General features: G+C 36.5%; 1 protein-coding gene across 2 annotated transcripts in view; it reads right to left on the bottom strand.

Moving 5' to 3' along the window:
* The window catches only part of CDH18 (cadherin 18), a 157,164-nt gene that overhangs the window by 120,453 nt on the left and 13,009 nt on the right, over window positions 1-23,702 (bottom strand). For both annotated transcript variants that reach the window (XM_075052261.1, XM_075052260.1), the window contains exon 2: window positions 3,492-3,786. In XM_075052261.1, the coding sequence (XP_074908362.1) occupies window positions 3,492-3,786 (295 nt within the window). The remainder of the gene's footprint in view (window positions 1-3,491; window positions 3,787-23,702) is intronic.

Raw genomic sequence — 23,702 nt, 5'->3', positions numbered from 1 at the left:
GGATTTCCTGCTTAACTAAACTAATTCTTACAATTGTCTTAAAACACTAAGTCAACACAACGTGTTTTAGTTTCATTCTACATTAGAAAACAGTGATTTCACCAGGAAATCAACACTTCAAGTCCACTGACTGTAATACTGATCCAAGTCCTCACTGTAGAAAATTTCAATTTTTTTTTTTTGTCAGCTATCTTCATTAGAAGATAAAAATCAAACAACACAGGAACATAAATAGGCATTTCTCATACAAATCATATTTATGAAGACCATGAATATTGTCTTGCAGATTATCTGAAATTATGACTACCTCATATTATAATACCCTGGAAAGAAGTTCAGGGAAGTCCAGTGTGACTACTAATTTCCTAGTAGAATTTATCAGGAATACTCTTCTTATGCATGACCTCACACTAGAAAATTTAATATGCAGTATTTCACTCATTTTGAAGCTATCTGAAAATGAGCAGATATGGAAGACTTTTACTGATTGAAGATGCTTTTATTTCCTTGTACATTTAGATAATGATGACTCTTTCATAAACCTTAAAACAGAGCATAGTTATAGCGCTCAATGAAACTGAGTTTTTTACACTGCAGAAGAAATCATTTCAGGTATAAACCTTGGTTCCTGAGCCGACTTTTAGGAAAAAGGTTCAATGAAGGCAAGGAATAGGTGTTTTCTTTCAGCTCTTTCAGCATAGTACATAAAGCATAAACAGTATGTTCACTTTGTGCCACAGTGAACACTGTGATCTAGTATTTTTGGCATATAATTTAACCAAACTTACCTGTACTTTCTTGTCAGTGAGCTAAAAAAAGAAAAGCCATAAAGGTCCTACGAGCTTTTACAAGTAGATCAAGAAAGATTCAACTTGTGGGAAAAATACCAGCTAACTTCTTGAGGAGACAGACAGGAACCTGCTGCTGACACTGAACAGCATAGCAGAGATCAAAAATACCACCTGCCACTAGGCATGAGGGCTGTTACAGAGAGAGAGTAACATTGAAAGTTCTTTAAATGACCATGTAAAAAAGCAAAAGAAATTTCTGAAGTAGTGAAGTAGCCTTAGGAATTCATAAAATAACAACAAGAAGTTCAGTTATGTATAGACTCCGCAGCTAAATGTAAAAAAATGTGCTAATTACAGAACTAATAAAAATGGCATAGGGAGCTCCATTATTTGACAGAAAGAATGTATCCTGTGGAAGCAATAATAGAATTAGTCTTCCTGAGACTGCAGACAATAAAATGCTTTCAGTATTCAACAAATACAAACAAATCAATAAGGGAAAAAGAAAATAATCACCATAAATTTGCGATGAAAATATAATGTACGCCTACAGCAGACTGCCTATACGGTGGGATATGAAAATTCAATTTTATTCACACAACAGGAAAGCTTTGTGGAATAGATATAGATATGTGGAATAGACTCAGGTACAACCAGTAAAGTATTTCATTTATAGAACATATGCATTACTGCTTTATTTTATCACTAAAACTTCCTTGTTTTGCCATAATCTACTCTGTTTTATAACCCAAAATGCCATCCCAGACTAACTATTCAAATTTTTCTTTGGAAAACAGTAACTTGTATAATGTAGTTGTACAGTAATACCAAGATTCACACTACTACAGAATTATGACTAATTTCTATGTAAGAATACTACATTTTGAGAGGATGAAAAAAAAGAGAACTTTCATAAATGGAATGAGCAAATAAAAATTAATTATATTGGCTTCCTTTGACTTTGAGGATAACATTGATTTCCTTTCCACTGTCTTTCTTATGCAGAAAATAAAAGGCTTCCACAGGGGAAGGAAATAATCAATTAACTAAAATGGTCTCCATTAAAGACAAAGGAAACTGAAGAAAGAGGAACAGTTATGCATTTTTGGAGACAGTTGATAACAGAAACAAATTTCACATCAAGACAGTCTGTGGTGTGACGAGAGACAATTGAGATAAGAACTTAGATGCTACTGAAATGAACTGCAACTCTAACAGTAAAGCTTTGTGCCACAGTGAATTATCAAAGACAACTGAACAGGTTTTATATAGGCCCACAATATTCCTACTGGGAGCTCTATCCCCTCACTGTACTTCCCACAAAGGTGTATTTCTTAAATAGTCCTGGTGTTATGACATTACTCACAGAAATACCGCCCTTCCGTACTTCCATAAATTTCTCTTGGGAATGATATTGGCAATAGTATGCTTAGATGGTTAAAATAGGGAATTCTACGTTAAAAACATGTCCTGTTATACGCACTAGCATCGCTGTGTAGATGGAATGGAGGTCTACATGTTCATAGCTCTGAGAAGTAAAAGATGAGATCAAGGAAGTCAGTATTTGAGAGGAAGCTATGGTTTAAGAGAACATGAACAATTTCCAAATTATTTTAAGGAATGAAAATATATTTGACCTATAATCTGAAAATCTTTAGTAGCTAGATACTAACCAAACAAGAATGGCTAATAAAGATTGTTCTTCTGGTAGAGACCCAGAACAGGCTATTAGAAATAATAATGTTAATAAATAATGATATTAAAATATGGGAGGACAGAGAAATAAAAATTACAAGCAAAGATGAGGTAGCAATTCCCCATTAGAGGGAAACAGACTGTGGAAAGAAGAAAATTCGTAAAAGGGAAGCTGAAGGGCAATACGTGAACAATGACCTATGAAACAAGAGAGAAGTGAAAACTGTGTGCTCATGAGGTAAATACCTGTACTGTCCATTCAGTAACAAAAGACAGCAGACATATTTCACAAAGACCAGTTATGACAGTCAAGCTTTCTTAAAAAATATCTAGCACAGAAGTAGTATTTCCATCTGCCTATCCTAGACTAGTTATGTAGTTTTGATGTTGTGTTATTAGAGGAAAGTTACAAACTAATTTCAACACCAGAGAAGCAATAAAGAAAACTGATTGCATAACATAGCACCCCAAAGAATAAGAATATCTGAACTACATGTCTAACAGGGAAAACCAAAGATCAGTACTTTTTTGAACTTCGATTCACTTTTTAAGAAACTTAATAAAGGTAAATAAACATATGACACCATGGTCTAAAATAATCTAGAAAACTACTGTTCCCTTGTATTTGTTTAATTCTGTCAATTGCATAGACTACTCATGCAGGCATAAGAGAAGGCCATAAAGTGTGTAGTTGAATGAGGATATATGAATACTTCTTGTTGCTAGAGTGCAAAGTACCATTTGCCTAGGAATGTCTGTTAAGGCATTCAAGAATAAGAGTGACTCTCTTCTACAGTTCGTGTGTGTGTGTGTGTTCTGTTTTCTTAATATGAATGTCGCAAGTAACATACAAGGTTGCATTTGATGTCTTCTTATCATCTCTTCTCAATTGTTAATATCTTACATACAATCAGCAATGCAATAATGTGTCACAACTTTGTCAAACAGTATGTGGCATTTTCACTTGTTAAAAGACTGTTGAATAGAACAATTTGTTTTCCTTACCCATTTCAGACATCTCTGGAACAGTAACAATGTATGGTCCATCTGTAAATTTTGGTGCATTGTCGTTGATATCCTGCACTTTGATAATAAATTCAGATTCAGGCTCGAGTGGCTTGTTTGTCCGTCTATCAATAGCTTGGGCATGAAGCACATAGTGTGTCTTCTGCTCTCGATCTAGGCTTTTGGTTGAATGGATGTCGCCAGTCGTGTCATCAATAATAAATATAGTCCCCGCCCCTTCTCCAGTAAGAATGTATTTGACTGATCCATCACCTTTGTCGGAATTGGAGTGAAGCTGTAGAATATATACACATAAAATCATATAAAATGACATATTAAACTTCATAAAAGGTTACTGCACGTAAAATATAAAAACTACAATATTACTGTTAGCACAATTCTACTTAGTTTTTAACCTTCCCACCTCTTGCCGTAATTCCTCATATGCTATTTCTAGCAAGTCAATCGTTCTGTTCAGGGTCATTTCCACCCAGCATAGTTAATTTTTTAAGCTGGGACTTCTTGGGTTCTACGTCCATTCTAGAAAACTTCCCTAGATTGAGAATACTTCAGTAACTGGGGTGGGTTTGGTTTTAGTCCTTCTAGTAGTTATCTTACAGCACTCATTGCTAGAAATTCTGCCTTAAGCACTAAGCCTGAAGCAGTCACACTGAGGACTGTCTGCTTCAATGATTGTAGTTCAGTCCCACCACCTATGTTATCTTCTGTGGCCCCAAAGACAGCATCATTTACTGTAAAAGGAAACTGCGCAGTATGGCAGTGACAGACGTCTGTCCAGGATTACTCCATCCCTCAAGAAAACAAAGCCATTTTCTCTGGGTTTTGTTTGCTTTAATTAGAAAGTCATCTAATTTGCTTGTATTTAAATTACTAATAATGAAGTAATGAATTTTGATACTGCCATCATTTTCATTGTTCCTAACACACTTTGTGCTGTAAAATACATGTTAAGTATGTTATACCCCTCCTTGAGTAGAATAAATCTTATATTTAGGCGGGGGGGGGGGTGGTGGGGTGGAGGAAAAGTCACTAAGTACCCTGTTGTATTAAGAGATAACATGAAACAGCTACCCATTAAATCTCAGTGCTTCTAAATTGACTTTAACGAATTGCCTGTTTAGATTAAAAATGAACATGTGTTCTCTGAGAAGGAGGGGTGATTTCTTGACAGATTAAGAGGCTTTCTGGTTTTTTTTCTTTAAAACAACTTTGAGAACAGAATGTATTTATTGAGGTGCATAATGAGAACAAAGTGATAATGCAGAAATGAACAGCCTCAGGTATTGCACAGTTATATTGTGATGTTAAATCAGAAGGGAAACTTTCTAATTTTAAGAACTCATTCTTATCCCACTGCCCTGACTATCTCAACATCTGCAATGTGGCATTACCAAGTTTCTATACAGAATCTGAGCAAAGCAGAAGCAGAATGCCAGATATTATTTTTTATTAACGGAACACAAGGTGTCAGTTTCCAGACTACTTTCCATTCTCAGTTTAAAAACCATTTGGGTTGGATAGAAAGTAAGACTTTTGGAGGTACAAATCATCTTTTTTCTGACTTAAGTCATAAGATACAGAGGTGCTGCTATTTTCTCACTCTCTCCTTGTACCCTTTTTGCCAAGTCTTTTTCTTGCCTTTAAAATGATCTAGCTTGCTGTTTGTAAGAGGAGCAAGCATATGGGGCTTGGTAACATTTTTCATCTCGTGTATTAAATCTATGAAATTATGGTGTTGCACATAATTTATGTCTTGTCCAGTAGGGGGGTTTGGGAGGGGGAAGTCTAATAAAATTAAGATTGTCATCTCATATAAATTTCAGCGTGACTTCGTTCAATGCACCATATGCTTATCTGAGCCACAAGAAGATCTGACTGAATAACCCAAACAAAACTGGATCATCGCTGTGGACCCATTTTTTTTTTTACTTTGAAAATAGAAGAAAGAAAGTAGCAGAGAAAGGGTCTGTTTTCTTGGCTTTGCCTTTATAGGCCTGCAGGACAGCCTTATACCTTTGCTTTAGAGTAGTGATGGGCAAAATTCTGGTTACATCTCTTGTTATCCTCAGAATAGTACTGTATTCTATTAACAAAGGAGTAATTCACTCGATGTAAAAATGCCAGGCATCCAAACTTCCTATAAAGTCAAAATGTTCTCTGAAGTGATTTATTCCTACAACCAAGAATAGTAGGTATTCTGGTATTCTAACCCTGGTTTGCTGGTATTCCAATTTTTCAGAAACAATCAGAACGGTTTTTCTCTTGCTGCAGGTTCCTTTTTTGATAAAATGATTCCTAAGTGTTAGTGTTTGCAAATGTTAACATTTGCTTCGGAAGGATAGTCTCTAATTTATGGGGAAAAACCCCCATGAAACCCAGGAGAAAATTTGTATGCCCAGGAAAATGACAAATTTGCTAACTTTATGATGCTATAAGGAACTCAAGGTAACACTATCCCAAACTGAAGAAGATCACAAGAATCTCCATCCTCATTCTCTCCTTTTAACTCTGCATGTGTGTATGTAAAAGCATATTCAGGTATACCATATAGACATCCCAGCAAAAATCACTGCATTCATAAGTGGAATTATGAAATTATGAAGCAATTAAGAAATTGCTTACATAGATGGGTAAGAAATCAACAGAGTAAGGAACTGCTGTAGAATTTAAGAAGTAAGCTTTCCTCAAAAACCCCAAATATCATCACAGACATGGTGTTCCAATACCATACTGCAGAAGGGCACATTCAGAAATTCACTGTGATAGCAGAAAATGCATGGAACATTTTGAAAAGTTATTAACATTAGATATTTTTGTTGTGAAGAAACAACTATTTGTACTTGTCATCAGTGAAGAAAATCCAGGTACATTTTGAGTCAGAGGGCTTTTACATCTAACAAGTGACAAAAGTTGAGAAACACAAAAGATGCCTAACTGATTGCACAGCCATCTGTTATTCCTCCTAAACATCATGTTACCCAACAAACTTCAACTGAAAAATGCAGGCAGGAGTGTCACTAGAAGAAAATTATCTGAGTGTTAATAAATACTGAAAGCCTTCAACTTGCAACTGGGTCTTTTACACTGCAGTTGTAAGGCAACAACTGAAAACAAGAGAAAGCTACGAGAAGTTCCTGCTTCCTTACTTCCTAGTACTTCTTATATTGTTTGAAATATAACACTTTGATTTACACCTTTTAATTTCTAATGCTGAATTTTAAATTCACATAGGATTTTTCATAGCATTTCTACTGCATAATAAAAGGGCCTTTCCTTTGTCAGCTGGTTTATATTTCAGTTTTTCTGTAAAGTAAAGATTAAATGACTGTTTGTCTTCTTTAATACTTCCATCTCAGTACAAATTGGCCCAAGTAGAAAAATATCAAGGCTTCTCTCAAACACTTATTTGCAGTATGTGTTGTGCTGAAGAGAGCCCCTGGGAATCCCTGCTTAAGACAATGCCTACCAGATTAATGAGAGATTCATGTCCCTGAGCATGGCGTGCTTCTTTCTTTTTCCCTGCGTACTATGAAATCATCTCCACAACAGGTGGTTTATTCCACAAAAGCATTTCTAATTAGAATAAATGCGATTCACCATTTAGGTTACAAACATATGGTTTGGGAGACTATTTCTGCAGCTATGTCCATAATGACTTACAAAAGACAGCGAGGAAGCAAAATGTAGCTGGACAAGAGTGGACTCTCTCTCTACTTCGGACTGCTGTAACTATTTCTCTTTCAGATTAATTTGACAGAGAGGGGGATGCCACTAAGCAATGCAGACTCAAGCCAACCCATGTTCTGTTCACCAGTTCAGACCTAACTTGTGTGACCTGGAGAAGTCTTCTCAACCCAGATCCCACAAAAGGGTGTAGACATTTCATTTCAATGAGATGCCACCACCTCTGCCAATGACTACTGTGAGAACATGTATACACTAGAGGATGAGACATTCACATGCTGTAGTAATGTGAATAAATAGCTTAGATAAACACAAAATATGGTGTTATTTTTTCCCCTGCTGTGCCAGTCAGAGACTGAAAGTTGGAACATTGCAGGAGTCCCTTAATCTAAAAAGAAATACAAACGCACTGCAAACTGAAACATGATTATTCATAATGTTAAGATGAGTAACGAGCACTGAAAAGAAATACAAGGGAAATATGCCAAACATTATAACATAGCGCTCTGATTTCTGTATCAGAGGTTTTCACTATGACTATGAAAACACTACTGAAAATGTCTCTCAGTAGGTCTTAGTTTCTATGATAGTCCACCTCATCTGATGATTATATATTGATTTGTGATATTAACTTTTTAACTGCTACTTAAAGCTTTTTTCTTCCTTCTTAAATTGTTTCAACATGCTTCCCTAAGCAATCTCACCTTAGACCCAAACGCCTATTTTAAAAACGACTTTGCAGACCAAGAGTTTGCCTTGTTAACCATTAGAGACTAATACCACTTGCACTCACCACTTAGCCCTCCCCAGCCCCCCAGGACTCCCCCCGTCCTGCCCACGGCTCAGTGCACTGCAGCCCGCCGGGGCCACCAGCCCCTGCCCCAGCGATGCCGCAGCCCTGCCTGGCCTGGCCATGGGCCCCACCAAGCCGGGTCCCCCCTCAGCCTGGCCCCATCCCCAGGGAGGTGTCCGATGCCCGGGGCTGCCCCAGTAGCCCCTGGCTGGCCCTGCCATCACCCACCTGGGGGAGCCACCAGTGGCCCAAGCCCCAGGGAGCTGCCTCACTCTACTGCTCCCCGACAGCAATGTCTCCAATTTCCCAACTTCCAGCCAGTGCAGTCTTCTGAATTCCTTGTACAAATGCGATGGGCTGGCTTCTGAAAACATTACTGATCACTGCTGATTTGGTTATGCTCCTAACAACATATCTGTTAAATATTCTGAATCTGTCCACAACCAGAAGCCACCAGAAAGGATTTAATTTTCATCCCTTGTTGCACATTATTCCTGTCTTTATTTCTCCGAATTTTTAGGAAAAGAAGAAACTGAAAATAATAGCTGAAGAGCATATCTGGAATGTCACCTTTATCAACCCAGTGGGCACCACTTCTTGACATATTTAATAACAGGTTGGATTCAGGATGATTTATAACAGTTCCTCAATCTTTAAGTAGCCCATATCAGCAGTGTATGACTGATTTTGCAGAATAGCAACCAAGGTGTCCTTGTTTTGCTAAGACTTAAACATTTTTCTTCCATCAGTCCATTTAAATGCTTACCTTTCTTTTAGTATTCCTGCAGAAACTGTAGAAGGGCTACATTTTCTAAGGGCATGATTTGAAGAGGTATACCAAACATTTCAGTTAATGAGTTTTCTTTATATTCTTATATTAATTTTGATACTATGAGTCTTTAAATACTCATAATTTGATGTATCAGCATATTAACTGCTGTAAAATGAATGCATAGATTGTAGGCTTAATGCCCAGCTAATACAGTATTGTTAGTGCTAGTAACTGCAAAGCTATCGGGTAGCTAAAGCCTTATCGCAAAACCAAATGGTCACACGGCTGCTGCTTAGCTACTGGCCTTATTCACTAGCCTTCATCTTCGTACATCTTGTACTTAATTGTTTTACCTAGTGCTTAGCTGCATCATACATCCAAACATTTAAGCATACATACTCATCAAGCAAATGAGCACAAATAGCAGAAATTACTGGACAGTATAGAAGTGGGGACCAACGGGAAAGAAGCACGCTAATAAGTACTATAAAACCAATCAAAAAAATTGAGGAGGAAGCCAACATCCTGCTCCTGCTGGGAATGTGGGATGCTAACAACTCACAGCGATCACCACGCTCCCCTGAGCTTGCCTAAGGAAGATGAGCCGCTACCAGGAAACCATGCGTGACAGAAGAATGAGAAAGAAGCCTGGATAAGAGGGGCAGCTCTAAAGTAGAAGAGTTGACTATTAGTGATTTAATTGTGTGACTGCTTCCCCCTGTTTGCTTTAATTGAACACTTTGGATTCTTGGTGTGTTGTGTGGGTGGCATTTTAAGTGGACTACTAATGAGTTTTACAATATTTTAATTGGACTACCAATAAATTCTTGGATCTGGATATAAGGTACGTGCTGTTCTGCTGAAAAAAAAAATAATTTCAGTAAGAGATTCCCATGCATGTGCTAAATTCAAATCCGAGGCTGATTTGAAAAAAATCAAGACCTGTTGCACTAACCTAATGAATTTAATGAGAGTAGAAGTAGCTATGTACATATAGACCTAAATTATTTTGAAATAACTGCAGAGAATTAACTTAAAACTTGTTGACAAATAATAAACAATAAAAATAATACGCACAGAATTCCAAAAGCAAAACTTAAGTTCTGGTAGTGATACTACCATTATGCCTTTTGAATAAAGTATTGTCTTCTGTTTGGGGAACAGCACGTTCTTTCAAGGAGAGCAGCAGCACCTCCTCTTCTCAATTCTGTTGTCATTCCCAACCAGTTTAACCAGACGAGAGGGCCCCAGCACAACACTACCACAGGGAAGTCTACCAATGAGTGCCCAACCTAGAGGAATGACAAAACTATTCCCAACAACATGAGCTATGAGCTTTAGTAAAGCATAGGAGAACATATTAAAAAAGAATGTATGCATGTTACTTTACTTTTGTTACAGAGAACTGTTTAATGCTTCACTAAAAACATCAAAATGTAGATACATACAAAGAATTAATGGTACCACACTAAAACACTGAGTAAAAAATATTTTAATCTTCTCTCTAATAAGAACTGCAATCATGTTGACTTCCTTTGATGTTTATGTAGACACAACATGTAATTTAAAAGAAAGGATACAATAATTTAGTAGTTGTAAAAACCACATATAAAATTATTCTGAATGGTACACACTGCAAAATCAGAGCCTAGCTGATACTACTGAAATGTTCATTGTGCCTATGCAGTAAAAACATCCTCAGATTTGTTGCAGACTTGATTCCTTTGGTCTGAGCTATAAAATACGTTTTAATGAAATATACTGCTCAGGGCAATGTCACACCTTTTGATGGAATTCTCAGAGGGAATCATTAGCCCAGGAGATAACTGTATTATCCATAGCAGTGTCCACAACTCGAGAAGAAGCTGTTCCCCACCCTTGTCAAACAGAGGAAGAAAATACAGAATTGCAATTGCCCCCATCTGCTGAATAGGTTTTCCGAGATAGAAAAAAAATAATTGGATTGCAATCATCCAGGAAAAACACAACTGAAACAATATTAACTTCACAGTATAACACTACAGCATACAAACATCTGCTCTTGCAAGATGTGCTTATCTGAAGTCCGCTTCTTTGCTGCTGCTTTTGGGGAGACTGGGTAATGGCAGAAGCATGCAGGTGCATAAGCAATCACATCTGAAATACCATCAGGTGTACTAAAGCTGACACAAGTGGTCAACATTAGCTTCTATTTTCTCTCTGTACAAAAGGAGGACTCCAGTGAATGACAAGAAAATAGAAAATGGAATCCTAAACCACCACAATAATTGTTTATGTATAAAACTGTTGTTTTGTTTTCAAAGAACACTATATATTTTAAAGAAAAATAGAATCCAAAATTATACCTTCAGTGTACTATGTGTCTAAATCAATATAGAAGAAAAATACTTCCACTCTGCTGAAATTTTCATATGAACTCACTTCACAGCAGTAAGCTTTCATTCCAGACATCTTTTACTTGGGCAAATGCTATGATGGACATAGAAACTATTTTTTTTTTCTTTTTAAAGAAAGTAGGATTTACACAGCATATTTGTCTTACAGGTTTTAAAGAGCTGGACAGGCATCCTGTTGCAGAACATGCTAACCAAAGTCTTCTAAAAGTATAGTTATGTGAATATACTTGTTTGCAGGTCTCAGGGCTACAGCTGTGACTACAGCTCATTGAACCATTACTCTAAAACATGCCTGAAATTAAGTTGGTCTTTTTGTTTGGGTCTTATTTGGAAAAAAAAAAAAAAAGTTACTTTTAAACAGAAAACAAACCAAGACTCCTCATTTCCCTCCTCATTTCCCAGGGCTGCTCTATAGCCAGGAGAGTTGTTTCAGAATGGAAGCACACTGCCTTTAACCCATGAAATGCTCATATGCAATGATAACTTACACAGAACGGCCACAAGATAGTAGTGTAAGATAAGTGCTTGACTCCGTCGTATCATATCGCCTTTAATTCCGACTAAGTAAGGAAAATAATAAAAAGGTCTTAGTTACAGAGCTTCTATTTTTTTAGCTCTTGCAGTCTCCTTAAAGGGCAAGTTTCATTACCTCTCTTTCAAAAAGGAGTAATCTGAGTTTCACAGACTTGAATTACCAAATTTACCCAGAAATAAGAAAACAATTCAGATTTTAAAAGCCCCGAACCAGACTCTGGTCCATCCAGTTGTGATATCGTTAGACAATGCTGAACTCTGCAATTCCCAGAGAAAGTGGGAGGGAATGGATTCCTGAAGCTATAAAAAAAAAAAATATTCCCGGAGGGTTACAGAATTTCAGAATATTTAGAAACTCATCTTTTCCATGCCATCAGAAAACACCATAAATAGGGAAAAAAAAAAAAAAACCACACAAAAAATGGTAAATTAAACTATGAGAGGTGAAAGTTAGACTTTAAATGAATGCTTCATTGTTACATTCAGCCAAATAATTCTCAAGATCTAGGCCAGATTTCTACTAGGTTTGTTTGTATGGTAGTCAGAAGTCTGGCTTCAATGTGTATGAACAAGTAATTAATGCATGGGTCAATGTTATATTACTTCACAGCATTCTGCTCTGGCAATAGATGACTCCTTTCTCCCCTCTGAGGTCGTATATTACTAAGCTAATGTGCAGAAAACTACTTCATGCTCTCTAGGCAAATTTATAAAATTGAGTGGTCTTCAGTTTTCAGCATCTCCTCACAATCACTGTCACCAAAAACTCACTTCATAATTAATAAATCTGTAATTGTGGTAATAACTTAGATTCCTAGATCCATGTAAAAGGACCATAAATTTGACTTAAGTTTGAATCCACATGCCCTGATGACACACTCTTACTAAAAGAAGTCCTGGCCACACTACATCACCATCAGAAGAAGAATATGTGGTTTCACTCTGTGTTGTTTCTAAATTACAGTCAGGAGGTGCTATGCCAATATAAACCACCTCTAAAAATCATGCCTTTCCTATAAATAGGCACAAGCATACAATAAAAGTGCTTCAGTTCATGGTACTACTCTCTGGCACAGGCCTTGCAAACTTCTAATTTGCTTACACCACTGAAGCACCGCTTTGTTTGTAAATGCTGTTTCTGTAGACTTTCTACCGATGCTCTTGACCTTCATTTCTGGTGCTTGCTCAGTCAAGCTACTCTCATTGCAGGGTGGTGTTTTTATGTGCACAGAGACTCAAACTCTGCTTTTCTTTTCCATTTGCAGTATAGAGGGGAAAAAAGGGAATACATCCATTGTAGCAGGGTCTTCCAGAAAGAAAATACATACCTGCCCTTACTAACAAGAATGCCAACCTAAGGATTATTTCAGATTTTTGCAAACAAGAAAGAACTATTAGTTCTCTAAAACCCTGATCAACAAATTCCACATTATGTGTGATCTCCATGTATATAGCTTCTCCTGATATTAACAGGAGTGATAAAAATAGCTCACTGGAGCACAGAGCTGTAAGTGCAATAGTACTCAAACTCTTATGGAAAGTATGATTTATTTGTTTGGTCGCTTATTTGTTGGACAGTGCTACAGCAAATACTGTTTACTCTATGAAAGATCTTAAAACAGCATATTCATTTTTAAGCTCTGGAAAAACAAATCTGCAGTGTACCCACGTGATACTCTAAATTACTTCTTTCTCCTTTGCTCTTCCTAAATAATATTATGAAGATAAAAATAAATGTGTGATTTTCTGATGTAGTATTTGTGAGCCATGTAAAGTCAACAAGAGAAAATTTTATGCCAGGGACTCGATTACTTACTCAATTACAGAGTTTGATTAGGAAAAAAATATTATGTGGAAAAGTTCAAGGAGAGATAATTAATTTACCAGCTTCTTTTTATCCCATCCTTCCAAAAATCTTTCACACATTTTTGGTTTTGATGTCTTTGAAGCAAATTTGTTGAGAAATTTATAAGACTGTGGAAAGAGAACAGGTTAGCTACTGTCCAATGGCTTCCATTTCAGGTGAAGAAGTTGTTTCATTCTGAAGAAACTGAAAAGAATGCACTACCACGCTTTATCAAGAACTGCAGAGATCACTGTTTCAAAAGGATTTAATCTCCGTATTTTTGTGAGCTCCTTATCAACCCATGTTAATGCACATTTTCAGGTAAAACAAATGCATGTTTTCATTATGGGGGGGTGGGGTGTCATTTTATTCCTTAACAGTTCTTACATACTTTTTAAATATTAGAAAGTGGTATGACAATATTGAATATCAGAATGTCGATTTATCAGGGTATTGATTCACTGCTTCTACGGTATGTAACATTTGAAAGCATGTTTTGGTTTTGCGTCTGGAATGCCATTTCATCTCTTTTACATGGCCTACAGCTTGTCTTCCTGTCGGGTGAAATTTAGATTTGTAAAAAAAATGCTTCTATATAGAGTTTCCATTACAAGTCTCACAAGTGATCACTCTTCTTCTGCATCTCCCTGAGAAGAGAATATGATTTTTTTTCTATCAAAGATACTTTTCTTCTTCCTATAGTGTAGTACTCTTGCTGTTTGCTAGAAGCAAAAAGTACTACATGACACAGGAAAAGAGCCCTGCATCATCATGATGAGGAAATGTTTCCACAAATTTCTTTAAAAGATCACTAGTGCCTCAAAATCCATTGATAATGGAGAACGCCAACTATGCTACTTTCAACATGTTTGTTAAGTCAGAAAATCCATGTTCACAGCAGAAGCTTATCAATAGCCCCCTCCAGAGAAATGTCATGTAATGACTGCAGTAAAAAAGTGACAACGTGGTCACAACTGTTACACTGATGACTCTGCTTTTACAAGTAGGAATAAAGAAATGGGAACATATCAGTTCCAGTGAATGGGCATGTAAACAACTGTCCTTAACTTTAGCATGCTTTTTAAGAACTGTTACAAAAGCTTTCTGGATCGTATGGATGTAAACTGGCGAATTTTAAGAATATTTTTCGTTTATTTCCCTACTTCACATATGCATCATCAAGTAGTAGTACAATTTCTGAGCTCAAGGTTTTTTGATCAGGTAATTCTTACCAATGAGCATGCTACTGCTTCTGTATTCTTCTCAGAGTCATCAGGACCCCCACCTGTCCATAAACATCTGTACTGCCATCACTGCACAGCTTTGATTGTGAGATACAGTAAACCCCCCATTATTTACATTTAGTTCAGTACAACTTCTGGACAAGTAAAACATAAGTTCTGAAAATGTTTACAACCAATGTTATATCACAATTTACGACTGACTGGCATTTTGAGTGAACAGCATTCCTATAGAGGCCTTATGTAACATGTAATCTTATGCTACTTTTTCCACCTGACAATGTAATTGCAAGTCCTGCATTATATCTTTTCAGCACAGTACAGATCATTTCCATCCTTTCACGGACAACAACCATTCTTCATTGTGACTGACAACACACATTCTAATAATGATGAAAAGAAATTACATTAGACTTTTGAAATAGCAACCAAAAAGACCAAGCCCTCCAATTTTCCAGAAAGCCACATTTAAATTCCAAATATGCTTAATTGTTCCTGTGTTGAATCCATGAAATACCTGTTTCTAAAAGCAGCTCTGGTATATTTTTGTATAACAGGATATACAAGAAGAATCTATGTCCATGAATCGGGTATCTGCAGACGAAATTGTGACGTAAAATTGTGTAACATTTGATATTCTTTCTAAGCAATAATTTTTACATTAGAATTCTCCCATATGTTGAAAAACATGGAAAGTGTGCTGAATTTGTCTTATGTAGCTTTAGATATATGGCTATTTAAAAATTAATTAAAACCTTCTCCTCAAAGTTCTAAATTTCTCACTGAAAAAATACTGAAGTTCTTTGCTGTCCATTGTAAATCACATATGTTTCATACTTTAACTTGTTTTCATTTGTCTGCAGGACAGACATATCCTGACCACGGAATTATCTCGAATTTAGCACAAGAAAAAGCTAGTTGAGAACCAGTTTCTTCAATAGTTACCCTTTGATGGTGTTTAGAAGGAAGTATTTCAAGAAAGCAACTCAGAGCCTCATCAATTTACTAAACCAAACAGTAATATATCTGCATGTTACATTTAACACTAAATTTATGTTTCTCATTAAGCACTGTCCTATATTCATCATCATCTAATTCAAGAGGGAACACTAATGTTCTCTTTCTGTACATGTAAGGAATCCCAGACATGCTGTTCCATTCACTGCTATCACTTGTTAGAATAAATGATAAAAAAAAGCCTGTTAAATTTTGACCTTTCTCCAGAACCAGTATTCCAAGTACATTAAATGCCATAAATAAACTATTCACACTTTGAGGCAATGTATTCCTCTCCTTCGTGTTTCTTACGTGTATGCTGACATATCAATACAGTTGTCATTTATCATGAACATTTCAGTGATTTTCCTTCCCAGAGACTCTCTGACACCTTCTGTCCTCTCAAAAAAACGTTCAGGCAGAATAGGATTACAATCTCTAAAGCTAATGGCTGCCAAAAAATGGTTAGGTGGAAATGATGCTTTAAAACAATATGTATAACACGACAGGGAAATTAATATAACAATAGTTCATTTCAGGAAGTAATTAAAATGACCATTAATATATCTATTACTAGATATTCTTGCTAGTAGTGCAAGAAGGAGTCAATATAAAGTATCCTATCCTTTGGATGTACAGTTAATACATTAACACATTTTCCATAACAGACTGTCTCCTTTACATTTAAGAAGCCCAGGAGGAAGTGCCCATATGGTCTAGCAGAAGACCTGGGGGTCTGATTCTGATCTCCCAGTGCCTTTTTTCTAACTTAATATCACCAATACTAGGAAGTTCAAAAATATTTTTTCTTTGTCAGGAAAAAATAAAAATATATAGCTTGGTACTTCAAACACCCACTGAATACAAGCTTTCACTCAGTCATCCTAAAGTGAGTAAATATTACTCATATTACTAAAATCTGATTTATTCCACAGAAGTAGTAATCTAGTAGGTTACTATGTTCACTGGTGCAGTATAGCTCTAACACTAGAGATCATGGTAACAAAGCAGACTGCTGGTTAGGCAGCAGAAATACAAATTTTATTTTGATAAAAGATCAATTATTTTTTTTCCTCAAATGATAATTTTTAACATGATTCCATCAGCTGGGAATATGTTCCTTCTGACCCTAACAATTTTGTACTATCAGAACTAAAGAAAACTGAGACAAATGTCAGAAATGTAGTAAATACCACATTTGCTAAAGGTGTGCTCAAGAAAACTCTGGAGAAAACCAGAAATGCCTCCTGCCTCCCATCCCTTCTGTTAATATAAATAAAACCTTTGTTCAGGCAAAATCCACACGGCGGAGAATTTCCTGTGTGTGCATGAGGAGCAAATCTACAGAATAAGTATTCAGCATCACAACAGATGCTGATGGGAGAAGTTAAACAAGAAAGATTGTATCAGAACTACTCCTCTGTAAATGCCAATGTAACACATTTTGTCTTACATAAGAAGGATAAACTCCTGAGTTGATCTAACTTGTAGGAAAAAAAAAAACAACCCTACATTCTGAAGAACAGGCACTAATAATTTCCATTAGACTTTGGTAACACTAGCACTGAATCAGTTTTGTTTTATTTTAGAGTGACTTTTTATCTGTCTTACAACTACTTCCAAAAGAAGTAATATTAAAAATGTTACAAATGTCTTACATCACTTGTTGTAATGTGCGGGAAATGCCCTTCAAAACTAAATTTTCTAACTTTCATTATTTAATGCCTGACTTTTCCTATAGATGCATAAAATTAGAAAAAGGGAAGAATGACTGTATTTTAAATATCTTTATTTTTATTTAATCATCAAATGGTTGCTCTTAAAAAAAAAAAAAATCATACTAAGTACTTTTCCTTCCAAATATCCTGTAGTCTGAATTCCACAGGACCTTATGATTTATGTAAGGGAGAAGTATTCAATTCTTTGGAGTGGGCTCATAATTGCTGCTTATCACTTTCACTGACACTTGTCCTTTCTTTTGAATTATGAAATGCAGAACATGAAGGAAACCTCACTGATGCCAGTGGACTTTGGATCAGACCATTAATGCTGGTAGATAAAACTAAGGAAAATACTTATTGTTTCAATAATAAACATTAATTTCAAAGATGTTTGCTTTGATTTATAGTGCACATATTACATATTTTATAAATATATATAATGCATGACAAGATATAAATCTTAAAATAAACCTAGGTAACGTCATAAAGGGAGAAAATTGTGATTTCAGACTTTCAGAACTGAAGGCGGGGGGAGGGGGAGAAAGGTGTGGTGGAATAATCCCCTATATCTGCAGTTAGATGACCTGGAAGAGAGCACTAAATTATTTCATTCTTTGATTATATTTTCAAGAATATGATTGTTTTACTGCCTCTGAAGTATCTGGCATTTATGGGAACCAACCACATTGACATGGGTATGCAACATTTTGCCATGTCAAAATAACACTACTCAGATACCGTTAAAGTAATGGCAAGCTATTGCCTGGACACAGACATTAAAAAAAAAAAAAAAAAAAAAAGTTGCTCCCTCTTCAGACCTAGGACTAAATTCAAAGTGAATGAAAAAGGAACAAAAGGAGATAATGTGTCCTATTCAGAGGATGAGGGCCTATTGAGCTAACAAATTATAATCCTTTCGCTGTCAGCAACATCTGCAGACGTTACATAGCCAAAATACGACTTAGGCACTAAGTACTACAAGTCTCCGTAGTGTTAATTCACACTGGGTCATGAACGGCAGGATAAGATGGTTCTCAGAACATTAGGTATGGCTATTACCTTATTAATTGCTTGCTCAGGCCCAGCTGTCTGCGTAATCAAGGTCAGGGCAGGAGCAGAGACGTCTCAACCAAGCTGAATTCTGAGCTGCAGAGTACTTGGTGGTATGGGAGATCAAAGGGAGAACTTTCCTGAAGTGAAGAGTTCCCACAGAGTTTTCACAGTGGAATAACCTTCCCCCCCAACCCCTAGAAGCTGCAGGTGCCTTGTTGTACTGAACCTTTACTCCAAAAGGACAGAAGTCCCACTCAGCCCAGGATATCACATCCCCATCTGATCAAACTCTCCCCTAAAGTCTTTCAGGCTATCTCACAAATCTCTATGTTTCAAAAACTGCCTCTTCACTTTCAGTTTTCCCTTCTTCACCCTGTGTTCTCCTATGCATCCTAGCCTGTAACACTCATCTGTACGCTCCACATGCACTACAGTTCCTAAAAGCCCACCTCCAAGTGCATTCACATTGAATGCGCTGATAAACTGTGATGCCAAGGACACATGAAAATTTAAACATCAGCCTCTGGTGTTTAAAATTTTTGCTAAAATTTTGGGAGGATGATTGGGTGCAAAAATCTGCAGTGAATAGAGTGAATATATGGCAAAAAAAGTGTACATTTGTAGCGATATATAAATATGCATTAATAATTATAATAATTCATGCACTTATCACTCCTGTACAATTAAACGGGAAATTTTCTAATAGAAAAAAACCAACCCACAAAACTGTTTGCTTTTAGAATTAAGGTAGCCAATGTGGAATGTTCATTGAAGTAAATAATCCAAAGTTAAGGAGGTCTCCGTCTCAGGACCATCTGTGTTTCAGCCTTTCCTTAACACATCTAAAGGCTCCACGGGCAGGCAACAAATACATTTTCAGTTTAAAAACATGCCCTGCCCCTCCCCACCAAAATATCCATATTTAATTCTGTGAAGGCAGATGCACACCTGTGTGCATATATAGCACACAGGCAATCTTGATCAAGTTGAGAAAGACAGCTTAGAAATACAAATATTTTAGAATTAGAAATACAAATATTTTAGTACACTGAACTCCCATTTTGCCTTTTCTTTTGAACAGAGCATTAATGCAATTTTCACAATTCTACATGTATTTCTAATGTAAAGAACAAAGCTTCCGGCAGTCAGCTCAAAGCACATGATATGGCTGTGATAACAGCTTTGCAGAAAGACACCAAGGACACAGATATACAGTGCAGTATGAGTTTGCATGCTATTTATTTCCTCCCTGGAAGTAGTGCTTTCAGTATCATGCTGTTATTCAGAAAATTAGCATTTGAAGGGAATACTTGCTTGTGAAATTCTCAAAATGCTCAAGGAGAGGTGAAGCCTTGTGAAAGCAGAAATTAATTAATGATAAAAATTCAGAAAATAGTTTCATAGCCCACAATACATTGGGATTAGCACACCTAGTTACAGATTAATTCCATTTGTGTCTTACAGTAGTAATGCTACAGCTTTACCTCTGTCTGTGTAATTTTACTTCTTATATTACACACACATCCCCCCTCATGTTATGTTTTGTGAGTTCTGCAATTTTTTTCTCCTCATTTAAAATAATTATTTTTCAAGTTTCATTTGGTCTTAAAAATGTCCTTGGTAAAAATGAAAGCCTGTGAAATAGAAACAAAACACTACCTGACAATAAACCAGCTCATTTCTTCTTCGTGAATATGAATTTTTCATACCTACCCCTGACCAGCAGAAAGCATGGCTTACTGTATATGAATACATCCAACAAATGATTTTCAGCTAGCTTTCAACTTCAGTTCCAGTGTCTGTTCAGTAACCAATAGAAGATTTTTGCCAAACTAGTCTGGTCATGAAAAATATTCTTCTCACTCCTGTTCTGGACCATCATCTCCAATAATGATATTAACATTTTTGTTAATATTATCCAACTGTCAATAGCAGGGAGTGGAACAATGTTTCTGTTCCACTGTTAAAAAAGCTTGTTAAAAAATCAACTTGTTATTGCAATAACCTATAAAGGTATCCTACATGACACCTTCCTCCTCCTCCTCCCCAGCCTGAAGTGCTTCCTTTAGTTGTTCACTTCTTTAGACAATAAAAAACTAATACTTCATGGTAGAGGAACAAATTATTTTCATGGTTGTGCTCCCCTGCCTCATGCAAAAGAAGAAAAGAAAGGTCATATTTCAAAACCTTAGCTGGTGAGGTAACTGGACCCAATTATCAGAAATACTACCTACTAACCCAAGATCTGAAATAGCTTTTTTCTAATAGCCTACGTATGTGCTCTCCAAGGAGCCTCTGCGTGAAAGAGGTACCTCTCTCTGCAAAAGCTGCATCGGCTCAGGGACTCCAGAAAACAATCAACTGGGCCCTGGAATGGCCAGCAGGGACCCTACCACACATGAGACTCAGGACATTTTCTGATGTCCTATGCACTTACTATGTACTTAACAATCATGCTAAGCTAGACAAACATTTCTAGCTAATTAGTTCTGGATATGACTTCATTTTAGTTTGTGATGATTATAGTTATTTCCCTCCAACATCCCCAACTTGTGCATGTAGTTTCAGTAGTTAACATACAAGTAACTCTGACACGTGGACAAACATCTTAGACCCAAAAAAAAAGAAAAAAATGACAGCAGGAGAGAAAATGAATGAGTGAATGAATGAGTGAATGATGGAGATAATGCAAAAGAGTACCGATTAAATGAGACAGAGTAGACAAAAATCTGTTAGGAAAGGTTTAGTCATAGCTAGTCCCATAGCGGGCTCTAGTTATGGAACAGATGATCTCTTGAGGTTTCTTCCCAGCCTACAATTCTGTGGCCTTTTAAAAAAGCATTTTAGCTATTTCACGTATAAATAATCTCCTAATCTGTGATCCTGCCTTGAATAAGGATAGGTAAACTAGTCCAATTCTATGATAAATCAGACTCTTAACATTCAAAAGTAGCATTTATGAAGGGTCTCACTTTTTCAGGGAATTATTATTTCATTGTACGTCAGCAACACTTAATTTATCTTACAGGCTGGAGTGCTGGAATACTACCACAACACATTTTTCTTGAGCAAAACAAAATCTGCAAAAAGACAAGCATCTTCTAAGAGAGGTTGTTCTAGCTCAAATTTCTTAAGAGGTGTAAGGTTTGACAAATAATAGATTTATCCATTTTATTATGTTTCTTAAAAGACCTATTTATATTTACATTTAGGATTAGCCGCCATAAGAATATCCTTACATACAAAAATAATGTGTGATCATACCACTAATGCTAGTATTTAGATCATTTATCATGTGTTAATTACTCTTCTTTTTTAATACATACATACAACAGGACAATATTCTGCTGTATTCTGCACACATACTTTATGCACAACACAAGCTCACCAAAACAACTTCATCACTTTTGAAAACAGAAGTTTTTACTGAAATGAGGTTTAATTATGGAGGAACATTTAAAGAAAAGAACATATTTTGAACTCACAGGGCTACATACTTTTTTTGTTATATGTGTCCTTTTATCTCTTGCCCATCATTCCAACAGAGTGGTGAGATGTCCCCAAATGCCTGGGGATCCTCCAGTTAAGAGGGGTTCATTTTTTCCTCATTTTTAAGCAGAGCTTGACAAAAGTTTCTCCCTTCCCTTTTGCAGCTATCAGGCAGGAGAGAAAGGAACAATGCTAATGCTTTTAGGCATCTGTACACTGATGGATACCCTAAAAATAGTATTTTAATTTTTTATTATTTTTAAAAGGGCAATGTTAAAACTGTGAAAGATAATGTCAGTCAGTAGAATTACACAACTCATAGATACTATCAAAAATGTAACAGTACTGACTCTTATTTAAGTAATACTCCTTTCCACTGTTCTGGCAATCTGAAGATCTGAGAGAGGTGATAGTGCAATTTAAATTGGGATCATTCATTCTGGTTCACTGTTTCAGCTGGTAATTTAATGGCAAATAAACGGTGACACCAAAACTGATTTGAAGCTTTACCCTCCTTTCACAGTTCTCATGCTTCCAGCTCTGGCTGTCAGTCCCATCTCGTCAAGTTCTCTTGCGCATAATTGTGCCTCATCCTTTCTCCCTGCTCCATGCATGGTCCTTCTCGCTGTCCTGAGCTATGAGAGAATGCACCACTTGCACTGCACCTCACAGGAGACTGAGACCTAACAGTATGCTGGAGCAGGCAAAAAACCCACTGTTGTCAGTGAAGGGAGTACCCTTCAGCAGTGCTCTCTGCTGTTCCACCTCCTGACTCCAGATGCTGTCTCCCCCGGCTACCACCCTGCCCTCAGAACACTATCCAATTCCTCAAGGCGGAGCATCACCTTCCCCTCCTTTTCAAGAAAAAAATTAATAGCCAGTTTAACTTATTTTAACATGATAAGTATTTGTGAAAGCGAAACAGGAAAACAAAAATTAGTAAGCAGCTCCAGCTTAAAGACATTAACACAGAGAATAAAGCAGCTCTACAGAAGATAATATTCAGCTCCAATGTAAAAAATATCACATGAGAATCTGACCCAGAAAAATATTCTTGACATCTCTGACAAAACAAGCATTAAAAAGGAACAGTGACATTTATACAAAATATAACACTGGTCTTCTTGTTGTGCAGTTCTAATTAGTTTAAGCAGGAAAAGAATAACTCTTCTCCTACTATGCACATTTTATTTTCCAGTCATATACTTAAATTCCGAGTTGAACTGGGAATAATTTCTTCTCTCTCATCTGGAGGTTCATAAATACGTACAAACAAATGTCTTTGGTGCTCAATTTCCCTCCTTGTCAGGAAACTAAATTCACTATAAAAGGCCATAAATCAAGACACTCACAACTCACCTAATCAACAAACATGATGGTTAATTAATTAATCAAGTTGTACTTGTTGTACATCTCACACGCATGATTAATCCAGCCACACAGCTTCTAAGTGTGTCCTCTGATAGGCATCCCAGCTCTGGAGGATGGGGGAGAATTGTCCCTTTACACTCTTTGAAATTCCCAGTGGATGAGTAACACCGATTCTTTTACCCATTACCTCACCCAGGTCCTGCTGCCTCCACATAACAAAAACCTATCAAACAAAAGTCAATTCCAAATTTAGCTTCTGCTTGTCAGCTGAATGTTAATAAAAAACATAAAACA

This window comes from Buteo buteo, chromosome 20 (genome assembly GCF_964188355.1).
Source record: "Buteo buteo chromosome 20, bButBut1.hap1.1, whole genome shotgun sequence".
Classification (NCBI taxonomy): Eukaryota; Metazoa; Chordata; class Aves; order Accipitriformes; family Accipitridae; genus Buteo; species Buteo buteo.
This window is presented reverse-complemented; position numbering and strand designations above follow the sequence as displayed.